Source organism: Chiloscyllium plagiosum, unplaced genomic scaffold (assembly GCF_037043375.1).
Source record: "Chiloscyllium plagiosum isolate Xiang-an unplaced genomic scaffold, Cpla_swu_hap1 HiC_scaffold_10, whole genome shotgun sequence".
Taxonomy (NCBI): Eukaryota; Metazoa; Chordata; class Chondrichthyes; order Orectolobiformes; family Hemiscylliidae; genus Chiloscyllium; species Chiloscyllium plagiosum.
In genome coordinates, this window is record NW_028270148.1 from 61,896,203 (window position 1) to 61,912,709 (window position 16,507).

A 16,507-nucleotide genomic window follows, 5' to 3' on the forward strand; every position below is an offset into this window, starting at 1 on the left:
CAGTGGTGTAGCGAGTGTGGTATATGGAATGAGGTGCCAGAGGAAGTTGTGGAGGCTGGTACAATTACAACATATAAAAGACATTTGGATGGGTATATGAATAGGAAGGGGTTAGAGGGCGATGGGCCAAATGCTGGCAAATGGGACTAGATTAATTTAGGAAATCTAGTCAGCATGAATGAGTTGGACTGAAGATCTGTTTCCGTGCTGTGCCTATATAACATAAACGGGCAATATTTTACAGTGCAAATCTTTCAAAAGATAGTTTAGCACTGAAAATATTCCTTAAAGATGGCAATTTGGTATTGTTTTATTAATATTGCTGGAAGTGGATTTATGACAAAAAGGAGGAAAAAAGTTGAATAAGACTGAAAACGTGTAGGGAATATGATGCCTGATTAACTCTCATCACTATTCATTCTAATGCAACCTCACACAAACTTTGTGCTGCATGCTCATTTACATGCAGCTGGCACAAAGTACATTTTGAATGGCTGCTCACCTGAGTAGGGGCTGCAAAATCAGGAATTCCAGCTCACCTTTGTTACTTAAAGCAAGCCTGTGCCTTTTAAAGAGAAGGTGCATTTCTCCTTGAGCAGATGCTGACAAAGTGACTTGAAGGGGACCCTCTTGTGGTGCAGTATAATGTCCCTACCCTGAACTGAGGAGGCCTGGGTGTAAGTCCCACCTGTTCCAGAGATGTGTAATAACCTCTGTTGAGGTTTATCCTGAGTAGCTTCATGACATGGGACACTGTGCTCTACAGTCTGTTACCCGGGATGCACATCGTGACCAAGAACTTAGTGAAAGATGCTCTTTGGTCTGCCTGAACCTTTTTGGCCTTCCACAGCAATGAGTTAAACCTGACTGAGTGAAACAGACTTGCACATTCCAAGGTCCAGGACAATGTGTTAAGTGATGCATTAAAGCTTAGGGCAGCTCCAGCAAGCACAGTGGGGAAAGACTACTGTCTGAGCTCTTTCTGCCGAAGGTAAATGGGGGTTCTTTTTGTTATCAGACCCTCCTACTGCCTTAAATATGCAAATGTTGGTTTTGTGAAGAGAGTTCTTTAGGTTTTTTGGGATAGTCAAAGTTCAACGTTTCGTTTGTTTGCTTGATATGCAACTGTGCAGAACTGAACTGCTTTTGTGTCAATAAACTTCAATGAATGAAGTATATTTTTTTAAATAAAAAAGGGTAATAATATCTCTGAACAGGTTAATTAGAAAAGCAGATCAATGAAAAAAAATTCAAAGTGACTTGTACCTAGGAAAGCCTGCAGTCACAGTCAAAGAACATAGACAGGATTGATCTTGTGCATTGTTTTGTGCAGATTTTGAAGACCATCCTTTCCAGCATAGAAGGGATAGCTCATGTCATGTGAATTATCAAAGACTCAACCATCATGTAGTGTCTGATGGCCAATATCTCAGCATCTATTGCAACAGAAGCAAAGCTACCCAAAGCCTGAGTACTATAGTAGAACTTCTGTCAAGTGATATAAGCTCACCTTCCTGTTATGATAGCATAGTTTGAAGCTAGAGAGTTTAAAACTGCTATCATCAAGGGTGTAAATACCAGCTTTCACATGAGCTTCTAATGTCTCAGAACTGCCGAGACACAGTACCTGGAGATTATCAGTAGATCCTTGGACCATTAATCTGCTGTGTGACTTCAGAGTGACAGCATTTGCCTACTAGAATCACATAATTGTTGCAGTGCAGTAGGAGGCAAGTTGGTCCATAGTGCCTGTGTCAGTTCTAGTACCCAGTGCAAATCTCTGACTTTTCCTCATATCCCTGCACACCATTTTTATCCAAATAATCATCCAATGTTCTCTTGAATGCCTCAACTGAAATTGCCTCCCTCAAACTTCCAGACAATGCTTTCTGTACTCAAACTACAGAGGAACCTCGTTTTTCCGAAGGACATGGGCAGGAAGTATTTCGTTCAGTAAATCAAATTCCGAATAATCGAATGCTTGGCTAAAATATGTTTTCCGGCATCAGGACCTTGCGATCTTGCCGGATAATCCGATATTCGATTAATTGAATGCTGCTACTTGCTATGTGAAAACATTTTTCTCACATCACCCTTGTTTGAACATCATATTAAAGCTTTGTCTGCTCATTCCTTTTACTTTTATGATTGCGAACAGCTTCTTCTTATTTAATCTATCAAGCCCACTTGTGATTTTGAAAACTTCTATCAAATTTCCTCTCAGCCTTTTCTACAAGGAGATCTGTCCCAACTTCTTCAATCTTCCTCATAACTGAAGTTTCTCATTTCTGGAACCATTCTTGTAAATCACATCTACATTCTTTCCAATGATAGATAAATGTGGGGCTCACAATTATACACATTGTCCCACCATTATCCCTGTATCAGGGCCTTTGCTGTAGCCAGCCCAGATTGCTACTGCCAATGCACAGACAGTACAGTCCAAAGCTGTACATTCCACAGTGAAATAGAGGCAAAGGACCCCTGAGTGTTCAAATCCTACAGAAATCTCTTCTCCCCGACCTCCTCTCCTCTCTGCCAAATTTTGCTCGCCTTTGCTCAATCATTAATATGCTGCAGGTGAATGGGTTTGGTAACTACAGCAACCTCGATTGGGAGCGAGTGATCTGAGCAGAAACCTTCAAGATGAAATCCTTCATCCAATGCAAGACATCCTCCACAGGCTCTCTAAATTGTAAACAATAGTGGAGAACTCGACAGAACACAGCAATTCTACAAACTTAATTAAAGGTAGTAAAATTCAGCCAGAAACTAACTTTTTTTAGTAGTACAGGTAAGGGGATCCTTCCTGCTGCTTAGTTGTTGTAAGCCTTTAAAGGAAGGCCTTAACACTAACTTTGAGGTCGTAAATGTCACCATAGAGTTGAACTAGTAACATACTAAAAACATGATTTGACTACTTTGCTTACTCCTGACACATGATCCTAATGCCCACCCTAATACTCTAACAAAAAACAGTATCCACAAGGATTATACGCAGTACCAACACCATTTGTACCCCAAAATACAGGAGCTACAAAGCCAAATTTTGCAGTAAAGCATTTTAATTGCCTTCTGCAAGTAACTCCACAGTATTTAAAAGATGGCAGCATTTGCTGACTAATCCAGAAATACACACGCACAATTCCAGGCACAGTGACATGCAAAATTTAAGAATGAGGTTATATTGGACTGTGCACGTTCAGAGAAAAAGCATGAGATTTTCAAATGGTGTTTAGCAAGTTGGGGAATGAGGATGGGAGATAGTGAAATGCTGGACAGTGGTGAATGAGGGTGTGGGGAAGCAGAGGGAGGATAGCGGGCGCTGGTGGTATTAGGAAGCAGTATAGTGAGGACACAGGATGGGGTGAGTGAGGATATGGAACATGGAGAATGAAGATGTAGGACGAAAAGAGTGAGGATATGAGGGTAGACAGGATGCAGGACTGAGGCCATGGGACAGTGTGTGAGGACAGGGGTGTGAGGACGTGGGGTAGTGGAGGTGAGGATAGAGAAGGGAGTAAACATGCAGGATGAGGGAGTGTGAACTTGAGATCAGAAGGAAGGATATAGAGGTTGGGGAGGTGAGGATAGGGTGAGGTTGAGGATATGGGTTTGGTAGGAGTGAGGACTCAGGATGTTGGAAATGGAGACATTGGCAAAAGGTGAGTGAGGGCACAGAAAGATAAGGGATGAGGTTGGAGGAATGAGGGAGTAAGGACATGAGATGGGGGGTGAGAATGTGCGATAGAAGCGTGATTGAGAACGTGGTAATGGGAGCGAGGATCGGTGGGATCGGGGATGCAAGATGGCAGGAATGAGGACAGAGAATATGGGAAGTGAGGATGAGTGCAAAGGGGGAGTGAGGATGCAGGAAAGTGGGAAGTGAAGACAGGGGATGGGGGACTGAAGTTGGGGATCAGGGGAGTTAGGACATTGGGAATTGGGGCGAGAATGAGGGTGGGACAGGGTTGGAATCAGGACTCCCCACTCTACTCCTGGGTTGTTTCACCCTCCTCTTCTGCCTCCCCAGCTCACATCTCCCTCTGTCCTCCTCCCGTGTGCCTCCATTCTCTCGACACCCCTAAGTCCAATCCTTTCCCTGCCCTCATGACGCATATGTCCCTGCTACTTTGTGTCCTGGAAGCCCTCTGCCATTGCCCCTGTGTCCACACTCCCTCCTGCATCCTCACTCATCCCCTTCCCTTATCCTCACTCTCCTCTCCCCTGTCCTCACTCTACACTCCCCAACTAACTGAATGGCAGAACAGGTTACAGGGATCAAATAGCCAGTTCCTATGTTTGTATTTAGGATCATAGGTCTGTACTTTGCAATTTGGATAAGCTTATCTGTATTGCATAATATGATCCTAAATACAAACATAGAAATGGGTTATTAGGCCTCTTCAACTGTTCTGCCATTCAATTATGTGTTCTGATAGTGACTTTAACTCTACATTTCCACCTAACCTGGGTACCACTCACTCATCTGTTTGTCAAGAAACTATACACCAGCATTCCACTTGCTTCCCTAATTACTTGCAGTCCATCTCACCTTTTGTAATTCTTGAACTAAGACACTGAGATCCCTCTGTACCTTACAATACTGCAATCCTTTTTCCATTTAAACAATGCACTGATTTTATAGTTTTACTGCCAAAGTGGACACATTCTCATTTTCTACATTATACTCCAACGACCAGTCTAAAATTCTCGTCACAGCTCACTTTTCTACCTATCTTTGTATCATCAGCAACTATACTTTTGGTCCTTTCATCCAAATCATAGGAATAAATTTAAAAGAATTGAGGTTTCAACATTGATCCTGTAGCACAACACACATCACAATCTTTCAAACCAAAACTGACCCATTTATTCCCACCCTCTGTTTTTTATTAAATTTAATTTAATTTAAATACTTGCATCTGTTCTGTCTTCTCAGAGGAAACTTTGCAATGATGTTTGAAATGCAAAGGAGTCAAAGACCACTCATGCCTGTTTTCCACCCCTTTTTCCTCTGCATAATGTCCAAGTTATAAGCTTACTCCAGGCAAAAAAGTGGAGGTGGAGTGTAATACTGGCACTCATATAACTTCAAGAGTTCACTGGAAGAATGTAAGAAAGTTGAAGGCTTTTTGAAGGAGTCATTCCAGTTTACATGGTAACATACAGCAACAACTGGAGAGTAACAAATTACACAAATGAAGAGTAACAAATTACACAAAAGAAGACTAAATGCAAGCTGAGTGATTTCTCTACTGAATACCTTCACTCAGTTTGCAAGTTTGACTCTGAAATTCTGGTAAGTCAAATTCTCCATCCAACTCTCAATTGAACTTCTCTGTCTCTTTGAAAGGGCAGTAGATAGAATGCAATGATAGAAGATATGGAAAGGTTGCTCCATCTACAGTTGTTTTACCTTTCCCAGGAAGCAATTTTCTCCCCTGATTTGAACTGACACCCACCCACCTGACACCTGTAGTCATCACACACACTTAGCATCCTACCCCCTCAGCTGCTTAGCTCATATCTCATCCACCTGACACTTTATCTCACCCATCTGGCACCCTCACACTCCAGCCACGTGACACCTATACACACTTATCCCTTTTTTCAGTAGCTGTCAAAGTGGCTTAAGGACACCTAAACCACAGATCATGGCACTTACTGCTGAGAAAGACGGGCTGTCTTAGTGCTGATCCACTCTGCTACTGGTTGCATGGATTTCAGCCTGTGACTATGTTGCATTTGCTGGGAAGTCTCTGGTCTCAAATTTTCTTGATAAATTGCAGTAAAGGTAAATGGACAACTTTTAGTCTGATTGGGTAGGAAATAGAGATTCTGACTGAGATCAGAAGATTCAGATCATTTTTTCTTTTGAGTTTGTGTCTATACGTCCTGAGAAACAAACGATTGGCTGTTGCCGTGGGTGTTATTGCTGCTCCAGATGGTGCATCTAATCCTCTTGTTCCTCCAAACATCCAGGCTTTAGCTGTATAAACAGTTCTCATGCTGTCGAAAAGGTATGACAACAGGGAGGATCAGATCAAAGTAAGTAAAGTCCAAGGAAGGTGAAATGACTTCCAAATTGTTGGAAATCATCCATCAATTGTTGTGATCAAAGTGTCTGAACAAGCATTTTGAATGCAAGCCTTTTACATAGACAGGTCAGCAATATTTCATGCCTGGCAGTTTCATTGATCAATTACTGTGCAAGGTGTTCTTGCCTAGTTAATTCCACCTAGCTCTGGAAACATATTTGGATGTGAGCATAAGAGGTATTGTTAGTAAGTTTGCAGATGACACCAAGGTTGGAGGTGTAGTGGACAGCGAAGAATGGGCTGAGAAGTGGCAGATGGAGTTTAATTTAGATAAATGTGAGGTTCTGCATTTTGGGAAATTAAATCTTAGCAGGACTTATAAACCTAATGGTAAGGTCCTGGGGAGTGTTGCTGAACAAAGAGACCTTGGAGTACAGGTTCATAGCTCCTTGAAAGTGGAGTTGCAGGCAGATGGGATATTGAAGAAGGCATTTGGTATGATTTCCTTTACTGGTCAGAGTATTGAGTACAGGAGTTGGGAGGTCATGTTCCGGCTATACAGGACATTGGTTAGGCCACTGTTGGAATATTGCGTGCAATTCTGGTCTCCTTCCAATCGGAAAGATGTTATGAAACTTGAAAGTGTTCAGAAAAGACTTACAAGGTTGTTGCCTGGGTTGGAGGATTTGAGCTATAGGGAGAGGTTGAACAGGCTAGGGCTGTTTTTCCTACAGCGTTGGAGGCTGAGGAGTGACCTTCTAGAGGTTTACAAAATCATGAAGGGCATGGATAGGATAAATAGACAAAGTCTCTTCCCCGGGGTGAGGGAGTCCAGAACTAGAGGGCATAGGTTTACGGTGAGAGGGGAAAGATATAAAAGAGACCTAAGGGGCAATTCTTTCACACAGAGGGTGGCACGTGTATGGAATGAGCTGCTAGAGGAAGTGGTGGAGGCTAATACATTTAAAAGGCATCTGGATAGGTAAATGAATTGGAAGGGTTTGAAGGGATATGGGCCAGGTGCTGGCAGGTGGGACTAGATTGGGTTGGGATATCTGGTCGGCATGGATGAGTTGGACCAAAGGGTCTGTTTCCATGCTGTACATCTCTGTGACTCTATGATTCTATGATGTATACACTGGCAATAAGATCAGAATCCTGAGTTTAAACCACAATTATTTCCTTATTTGTGTATTTAAATCACTAACTCAATAGATCCCCGGGATTTTTTTAGCTTGTCTGGGAACAAAGTTTATTAAAACCCAGGAGAGGTGGCATCATTTTAGTTTTCTGACTGTTTGCATTTAACTCCCAGTTCAACCCAAACTGGAACCTACCCCCAGATGGCAATTAAAGAAAAGCTACCCTTGTATAACCAATATAATTCTGAGTGCTGTATGTACCCAATTTCCTCTTTTTGCCCAAAGTGCATCTTATCACCATACAGTTGCGAAATGGTACCTAAATAACAAACGTTCAAATATTATTTTGGATTGAAAATAAACCACAATTTAAAATAAGACAAAAATTGATTACCTTTGAGAGAAATTGCTTCTGTCAAGCTTGGCAAAATATATTCAGTGAGAGAAATACTTTTATCAGAGTACCCCCAAGCAGCAACTGCATCTGCTAAGATCTCTATTCGCTTGTACCTGGAATTGTGTGTAGAGATTTTGACTAATGTTTGCAAAAACCATAATTTACAGATAACATTAGGTAAAAATAAAGGTTGTCAGAGTTACATTCAATATAAATAAAATTTTGAAAGTATAAATGACTTTTCATACTAAAATTTCAGTTTTAAAACAACGCTGAAGTTTAATTTTGATAGGTTTCCTTCCAAATTTTGTCTTTGTTCTGATGCTCGCTCCATCAAGGGATTGATCATTTCATCATTTATTAATTTGTCTATATATTGCTCAAAACAGATAGTCATTAAATTATAGAATAATTAATGACAAAGGAGGATGCCAGGTACAGTCAATGTTTTTGTGAAGGTTGGAAGCCTTTTAAAAAGATGGAAAAAAAATTGCCTGAAATGGAAATTCATGCAAAGTAGGGCATACAGAAGGATCCAGACTGGTGGATACAGTGCTAGAAGCATTATGGTTCTGTTGAGCAGGAGAATTAATATTATGGTCCCAGGAACTGCCAAACCCCAAGGACCATCCTTAGAACAGAATTTGAGCAGGTGACCAAAAGGGTCAACTAACTTCTGAGTTGGAATCATTTATAGAAGTGATTGTTCTGTTCCCCACTCTGGTTTGAAATTCAGGTATAATCCAGCTTCCTTTTTGATGAGCACCCTGCAATCATTTTACAGCTGCTGGGCTGATAATTGGCTGGTTAAAAGTCTTTCATCCCCATCAAGACAGAAGTTGTGACTCCCCGCCAGAGGGTCAGTGGATCTCTAGTTCCAGTGGCGCTATTGGGAATACTGCCTAGTGCTGGAGCTATAGGCTGTCCCTAAAGAAGAGGTGCAATGGACCCAGATTTTAGATTAGATTCCCTACAGTGTGGAAACAAGCCATTTGGCCCAACAAGTGCACACCGGCCCTCCGAAGAGTAACTCACCCAGACCCATTTCCCTCTGAATGATGCACCTAACACTATGGGCAATTTAGCATGGTCAATCCACCTGACCTGCACATGTTTGGATTGTGAGAGGAAACCAGACCACCTGGAGGAAAACCCATGCAAACACAGGGAGAATGTGCAAACTCCACACAGACAGTTGCCAGAGGCCGGAATCGAACCCGTGTTCGTGGTGCTGTGAGGCTGCAGTGCTAACCACTGAGCCACTGTACCCGCCATCCCCTCCCCCAAAGTAAGTCTGTGGTTTTGTCAGGATTAGAATTTCAGAGTCCAATGAGGAGTACAGGGTAGGGCTCGGTTTTTAGAGCGGGGGAAAATTGTGGGTGGTGGGTTGGGAATCTTGCTTGGGGTACTCCAACAGAAAGTATACCACCATCTCCCAGTGTTTCTCTATAACCCTTGAATCCCTGATACCTCAAGAATCTTGTCTATTTCAGCAATGAATATATTCAGTGACTGCTTCCACAGCTCTTTGGGATAGAGAATTTTAAGACTCACGATCCATTGTTATAAACTCTATACTTTGCAAAAACGTTCATGATTTTGAGGTATCCCTGTAGGTCTAAGTGAAATCAAGAGTTCAGAAAAGAGGGGTAATCGGATGTTCTAGCAACTGAATACTTTCTGTGAACTTACATGGCTGAGACTGCTAGACAGACACAATACATATAACAGCAAAGCTATGACCTAGGCTGCGACTTAACATTACTATTGCGATGGGAGCTTGACACTCAGAAAGAACAAAATTGGTGTCAGGTTACAGTTTGTGTTTAGCAGCATAGCAGACTTCTTATGAGGAGAAATAACAAATCTCTCTCTGGAAAAGATCAGCTTTCTGTCTAGCAGTTAAGAAGAACTCTAGCTGCCGTTGATGAAGTTGTAAACAGTGGTATTAACTACTTAAAGAGATATTCATGTTTTTGTTGTAATATCATTTGTCTGTTATTGCATTCATAATTTTATATTTGATTTTTGGAAAGTCAGTGGCTGAGCAACAACAGACATTTAAGATGCTATTTATAATGCTCAGCAGAAAAAAATTCCAGTCAAAAAGGACTCAATGAGATGGATGATTCACTCACAGATACCAAATGTAGTCAAGGAGACTACCCAATCATAAACCAAGGTGTACTAAGCAGCGGAAACTAATGTTAGGCTAGAGAATTGGTTTAGGAACCAACTGAGGATGACTAGAAAGCTAATATAGAAAGTGAAAAATGATTATGAAAATAAACAGGCAGGAAATATAAAAACAAACAGCAAGAACTCTGGAGGTGTCTAAGAAAGTAGCTAAACTAGTGTGAGACCCTTCAACGATGCAACTGGGGAATTAATAATGGTGAACAGGCATATAAAAAATAATTTAAATAAATATTTTGCATTGGTCTTCATGTTGGAAAACACTACACGTGTGCCAAAGATAACAGATATGTAAAGTTCCAATGGAAGGAAATACCATGAATATCTCTATAACGAGGGATAAGGTATCTGAAAAATTAATGGACTGGCAGACAGATTGCCGGGACCTGATGGCCTATATCCAAAGTTGAAACTTTATTGCTGGAACAGCACAGCAGGTCAGGCAGCATCCAGGGAACAGGAGATTCGACGTTTCGGGCACAGGCCCTTCCTCAGGAATGAGCAGAGAGTGTTCAGCAGGAGAAGATAAAAGGTAGGGAGGAGGGACTAGGAGGAGGGGAGTTGGAAATGTGATAGGTGGAAAGAGGTCAAGGTGAGGGTGATAGGTCGGAGTAGGATGGAGGGGGAGAGGTCAAGAAGAAGACTGCAGGTCAGGAAGGCGGTGCCGGGCTGGAAGGATCCGGCTGAGACAAGGTGGGGGGAGGGGGGATGAAGAAACTGGTGAAGTCCAAGTTCATCCCCTGCGGTTGGAGGGTTCCCAGTCGGAAGATAAGACGCTCCTCCTCCGACCATCGGGTTGTTGTGGTTTGGCGGTGGATGAGTCCAATGACCTGCATATCCTCGGTGGAGTGGGAGGGGGAGTTGAAATGCTGTGCCACAGGTTGGTTCGGTTGGTTCGTCCGGGTGGCCCAGAGTTGCTCTCTGAATCGCTCCGCAAGTAGGCGGCCTGTCTCCCCAATATAGAGGAGGCCACACCGGCTGCAGCGGATGCAGTAGATGATGTGGGTGGAGGTGCAGGTGAATCTGTGGCGGATATGGAAGTTTCCCTTGGGGCCTTGGAGAGAAGTGAGGGGGGAGGTGTGGGCGCAAGTGTTGCACCTCCTGCGGTTGCAAGGGAAGGTGCCGGGAGTGGTGGTTGGGTCGGTGGGGGGTGTGGATCTGACAAGGGAGTCGCGGAGGGAGTGGTCTCTACGGAAAGCTGATAGGGGAGGGGAGGGAAATATATCCTTGGTGCTGGGGTCTGTTTGGAGGTGGCGGAAGTGACGGCGGATGATGCGCTGTACATGGAGATTGGTGGGGTGGTAGGTGAGGACCAGTGGGGTTCTGTCCTGGTGGCGGTTGGAGGGGCGGGGCTCAAGGGCGGAGGAGCGGGAAGTGGAGGAGATGCGGTGGAGGGCACTGTCGACCACGTCGGGGGGGAAAATTGCGGTCCTTGAAGAAGGAGGCCATCTGTGTTGTACGTATTTTGAACTGGTCCTCCTGGGAGCAGATGCGGCGGAGACGAAGGAATTGGGAGAATGGGATGGCGTTTTTACAGGGGGCAGGATGGGAGGAGGTGTAGTCCAGGTAGCTGTGGGAGTCGGTAGGTTTGTAGTAGATGTCCGTGTTGATTCGGTCGCCTGAGATAGAAACAGAAAGGTCTAGGAAGGGGAGGGAGGAGTCCGAGACTGTCCAGGTGAATTTGAGGTCGGGGTAGAAGGTGTTAGTGTAGTGGATGAACTGTTCAACCTCCTCGTGGGAGCACGAGGTAGCGCCGATACAGTCATCAATGTAGCGAAGAAAAAGATACTGGTCCTCACCTACCACCCCACCAATCTCCATGTACAGCGCATCATCCGCCGTCACTTCCGCCACCTCCAAACAGACCCCAGCACCAAGGATATATTTCCCTCCCCTCCCCTATCAGCTTTCCGTAGAGACCACTCCCTCCGCGACTCCCTTGTCAGATCCACACCCCCCACCGACCCAACCACCACTCCCGGCACCTTCCCTTGCAACCGCAGGAGGTGCAACACTTGCGCCCACACCTCCCCCCTCACTTCTCTCCAAGGCCCCAAGGGAAACTTCCATATCCGCCACAGATTCACCTGCACCTCCACCCACATCATCTACTGCATCCGCTGCAGCCGGTGTGGCCTCCTCTATATTGGGGAGACAGGCCGCCTACTTGCGGAGCGATTCAGAGAGCAACTCTGGGCCACCCGGACGAACCAACCCAACCAACCTGTGGCACAGCATTTCAACTCCCCCTCCCACTCCACCGAGGATATGCAGGTCATTGGACTCATCCACCGCCAAACCACAACAACCCGACGGTCGGAGGAGGAGCGTCTTATCTTCCGACTGGGAACCCTCCAACCGCAGGGGATGAACTTGGACTTCACCAGTTTCTTCATCCCCCCTCCCCCCACCTTGTCTCAGCCGGATCCTTCCAGCCCGGCACCGCCTTCCTGACCTGCAGTCTTCTTCTTGACCTCTCCCCCTCCATCCTACTCCGACCTATCACCCTCACCTTGACCTCTTTCCACCTATCACATTTCCAACTCCCCTCCTCCTAGTCCCTCCTCCCTACCTTTTATCTTCTCCTGCTGAACACTCTCTGCTCATTCCTGAGGAAGGGCCTGTGCCCGAAACGTCGAATCTCCTGTTCCCTGGATGCTGCCTGACCTGCTGTGCTGTTCCAGCAATAAAGTTTCAACTTTGATCTCCAGCATCTGCAGACCTCACTTTCTCCTCCTATATCCAAAGGCCTTAAAGGAGTGGCTGCAGAGAAAGTAGAAGCATTGATGTGAATGTTCCAGAAATCTTGGAGGGTACCAGCAAATTGGAGAAATGCTAGTGTGATGCCCTGTTCAAGAAGGGAAGTAGACAGAAAGAAGGAAACTATACTCCAATTAACCCAATACCTATTGTTGGGAAAATGCTGGAGTCCATTATTAATGAAGAAATAGGAGGACATTTAGAAAAACTTAACACAATCAAACGGGATTACCAAGGTTTTGTGAAAGGGAATCATAGTTGACAAAGTTTTCTGAGGATATAACAAGTTGAATAAATAAAAGGGAACCGACTGATGTAGTGTACACAGAGACATTTGATATAAAGTTATTCCCCAGTTAACAGCCCATGGTATTGGGGATAATGAATTAGCTTGGTTTGACATGTGGAAGACAGAGTCAGGATTAATGGATCTTTTTCAGGTTGGAAAGACATAGCTGTGGAATGTAAGGCTTAGTCCTAGAACCTCAATTATATTATCTATATTATTGATTTGGATGACAGGGTGACGTGTTATGTATCAAAATGTGATGATGATATAAAAATAGGTGGGAGGCCATAAGGAATCTGCAAAGAGATAAAACTAGTGAAGCAACAAATGTAGCACAGAGGATCTGGATGTCCTTGTGCATGCAGGTGCAGCAAGTAATTAAGAATGCAAATGTAATTTTGGCCCTTATTGCTAGGGGATTGGAGTTTTTTTTACAAAAATATAAAATATAAAAGAGTTATAAAATATGGAAGTCTTGTTACAACTGTAACATCGGCTGCACCTGGAGTACTTGGTAGGTGTAATTTAAAAAGAATGTAATGTAATTGGAGACAGTTCAGAACAGGTTCATTAGGCTGAATCCTGGGATGAAGGGATTGACTGATCAAGGACAGATAAATAGGTCAGACCTTTATTATTCAAAGTTTACAAGAATGTGGAGTTGTTTCCACGAGTGTGGGAATCTTGAACTAGGGGGATATAGTTACAGGTGCTGATTTAGGACTGAGATGCAAAGGAATTTCTTCTCCCAGTGTAGTAAATGCTTGGAATTCTCTGTCTAAGAGAGTTTAAGCCTGGGACAGGTCATGCATAATCTTAATGTTGGGCTGGTTTGAGGAGTTGAATTCCCTACTCTGCTCCAATTCATAAAACTTTTACCTTTAAGTAGCCATCATTAATTTTAGTTACCTGTTCCTTTTCTACCATAATTGTAAGAATTCTTACAATCTGTTTTTATATTCCTGATTAGTTAACAGCAACAAAAAACTTTTGGAATATAGGCAGTATTATAATGTAGCATAAAATATTAATACCAAAGGCCTGCGTGCACCACCGTCTGGAAGTGATTCTGTTAGTATTATTCTTGAGATTCTTGTCCTTATCTTTTGTTGTAACTATTGAAACTTTCTTTGTAGGAAACCAACTTTATTTCTTTTTGGGTCCAACTCAAATCATACCTGCTTCTTTCTCCTTTCAAAACCTTATGTTAATAATGTCCTTTATTAATATAGGAAAATTCTAAGCCTTAGAATTCAGTCAAGAAAATTAGATTCCCTACAGTGTGGAAATAGGCCCTTCGGCCCAACAAGTCCACACCAACCCTCCGAAGAGTAATCCACCCAGACCCACTTCCCTCTGACTAATGCACCTGACACTATGGACAATTTAGTATGGCCAATTCACCTAACCTGCACATCTTTGGACTGTGGGAGGACACTGGAGCACCTGGAGGAAACCCTCGCAGACATGGGGAGAATGTGCAAACTCCACATAGACAGTCGCCCAAGGCAGTAATTGAACCCGGGCCCCTGGCACTGTGAGGCAGCAGTGCTAACCACTGAGCCACCATGCCGCCCTATGCTGAAAAGAAATGGTAACTTAATTGCTCATATTAGACATCAACAAAATATTATTTTTGAATACCTGAGTTTGAGTTGCTTATTCACCATGTCCAGTACTTCCCATTGTTGCATTTTCTGATTAATATCTTGGATTATGTTAGTTTTGATCTGGATTGGCACATATTTAGTTTCTTTTGCAAATTCTAGGCTCTTGAGTTTCTTTTCCAGGTTCCTTAGGTGCTTACATAGATCCTCGACATTTATAGATTCCTGCAATGTCAGACCTATTACAGAAACAGTGCAAAAGAAAATACAGCTCAAAGCACTGTACTGCAGCTGCTTCCTGTTTACATTAAAAACAATACAGAATGCATAGCCAATAATTGTTCCATTTATGGTTGGAAGGACTTAGATGATAATTAAATTGATATCTTGATTTGCTCTAAATATTGTTACTGCAGCATATTGATATTTGGTTTGGCATTTCTAAACTGCAGATTTCTAACAATACAAACAAATTATGCCGTTTAAACTAAACTGTGGGAAGCTGTGGTAGTCCCGCAATTCTGTGGTCACAAGCAGCACAGACTATAATCAGGACTAGCAGCAAATGTCCAATTCTTCAGGTTCTGACTCTTTCAAACTAGACCACTGCAATATGGAAATAACAAGCAAAAATTCCTCACAAGATGGCACAGAAAATTAAAGGGACAATCGCTCTTGTACATCTCCAAGCTATCCTTTCCTGTCATTTGTAAGGTCCTGGAACCAGGCTGTCATCTTGGTTATGGCTGATGTAAGGTTTGAGGGATTCAAACAAGAATAATGGAATAATATAATTCAATAACCTTTTAAATACAAGAATTTTTGGAAAGTGAGCACTTATCCTATATTAAACATTTAAGACATAACAAAGACTAAAAAGATACTTCAAAATGTTTAGACAAATTTCAGACCTGGAATACATGTAATATGGAAGACATCTTCCTGTGGCGGTAAAGTCTGCTTCGTTTGCTCCTTTTGAACATCTCTTGATTTTTTTACTGCCTGCAAGTGAGCTTCTAATTCAGCTGTATTTTGTTTAATGAGATCAATTCTGTTAAAAGAATGTCCATTATTTAACAAAATAAGAAAGAACTTACATTTATACAAATTTTATATTCACCTCAGGTGAACAAAAAGTGCTTGCAAGCCACAAAAAGCTTATTTTTTATGAGGATGAGTGAAGAATTCTTAATACAATTTTTACTTGCCACAATTCTCAAATAACCATTTTTTTCTTGGCGTGATTTTCTATCAGGTCCCTCCAAAGGTCACGCTTCAGCTAAGAGGTGGGCATACAAAATTTATCTCCTAATTATTCCACCTTTTTCAAGTGTGTTGCACTGCTAATTGCGAAAACAATCACAGAGGAAAATCAGAGGTTGATTTTCCTCTATCTACTAAAGTCCAGCATATAAACAATTTTGTGAAGTTTGGAGCATGGAATCGTAACACCTTTTAGGGAAGTAATTTTTCTCATCTTAAATGGGCAATCCTTTATTCTGAAACATTGCCCCTTTCTCTAAATACACTCCATGAGGGAAAGCATCCTCTTAGCATCTACTTTGTCAAGCCACTTCAGAATCTTTTATATTTCAATAAAGTCAGATCTCATTCTTCGAAACGGAAATGGGTATAAGTCTAGATTAGAATGGTGCTGGAAAAGTACAGCAGGTCAGGCAGCATCCGAAGAGCAGGAAAATCGATGTTTCAGGCAAAAGCCCTTCATCAGGAATGAGGCAGGGAGTGTCCGGTGTGGAGAGATAAATGGGATGGGGGTGGCTGGGGAGAAGGTAGCCAAGTGTACAATAGGTGGATGGAAGTGGGGATGAAGGTGATAGGTTGGAGAGGAGGGTGGTGTGGATATGTGGGAAGGAAGATTGGCAGGTAGGACAGGTCAAGAGGATGGTGTTGAGCTGGCAGGTTGGAACTGGCGTAAGGTGGGGGGAAGGGAAATGAGGAAACAGGTAAAGTCCCCACTGATGCCCTGGGGTTGAAGTGTAGGAGACGGAAGATTAGGCATTCTTCTTCCAGGCGTTGAGTGGTGAGGGTGTGGCGGTGGAGGAGGCCCAGGACTT

The 16,507-nt window shown here is 43.0% G+C and overlaps 1 protein-coding gene across 4 annotated transcripts in view; it reads right to left on the bottom strand.

Annotated features, from left to right (window-relative positions):
- LOC122552875 (clathrin heavy chain linker domain-containing protein 1-like) overlaps positions 1–16,507 on the bottom strand; it is a 58,597-nt gene that overhangs the window by 26,883 nt on the left and 15,207 nt on the right. For 3 of the 4 annotated variants that reach the window (XM_043695977.2, XM_043695979.2, XM_043695976.2), the window contains exons 3-5: positions 15,344–15,483; positions 14,470–14,671; positions 7,578–7,693 (exon numbers count right to left, since the gene is read on the bottom strand). In XM_043695977.2, coding sequence (XP_043551912.2) covers positions 7,578–7,693; positions 14,470–14,671; positions 15,344–15,483 — 458 coding nt within the window. The remainder of the gene's footprint in view (positions 1–7,577; positions 7,694–14,469; positions 14,672–15,343; positions 15,484–16,507) is intronic. The other variant, XM_043695980.2, reaches the window with a different exon arrangement.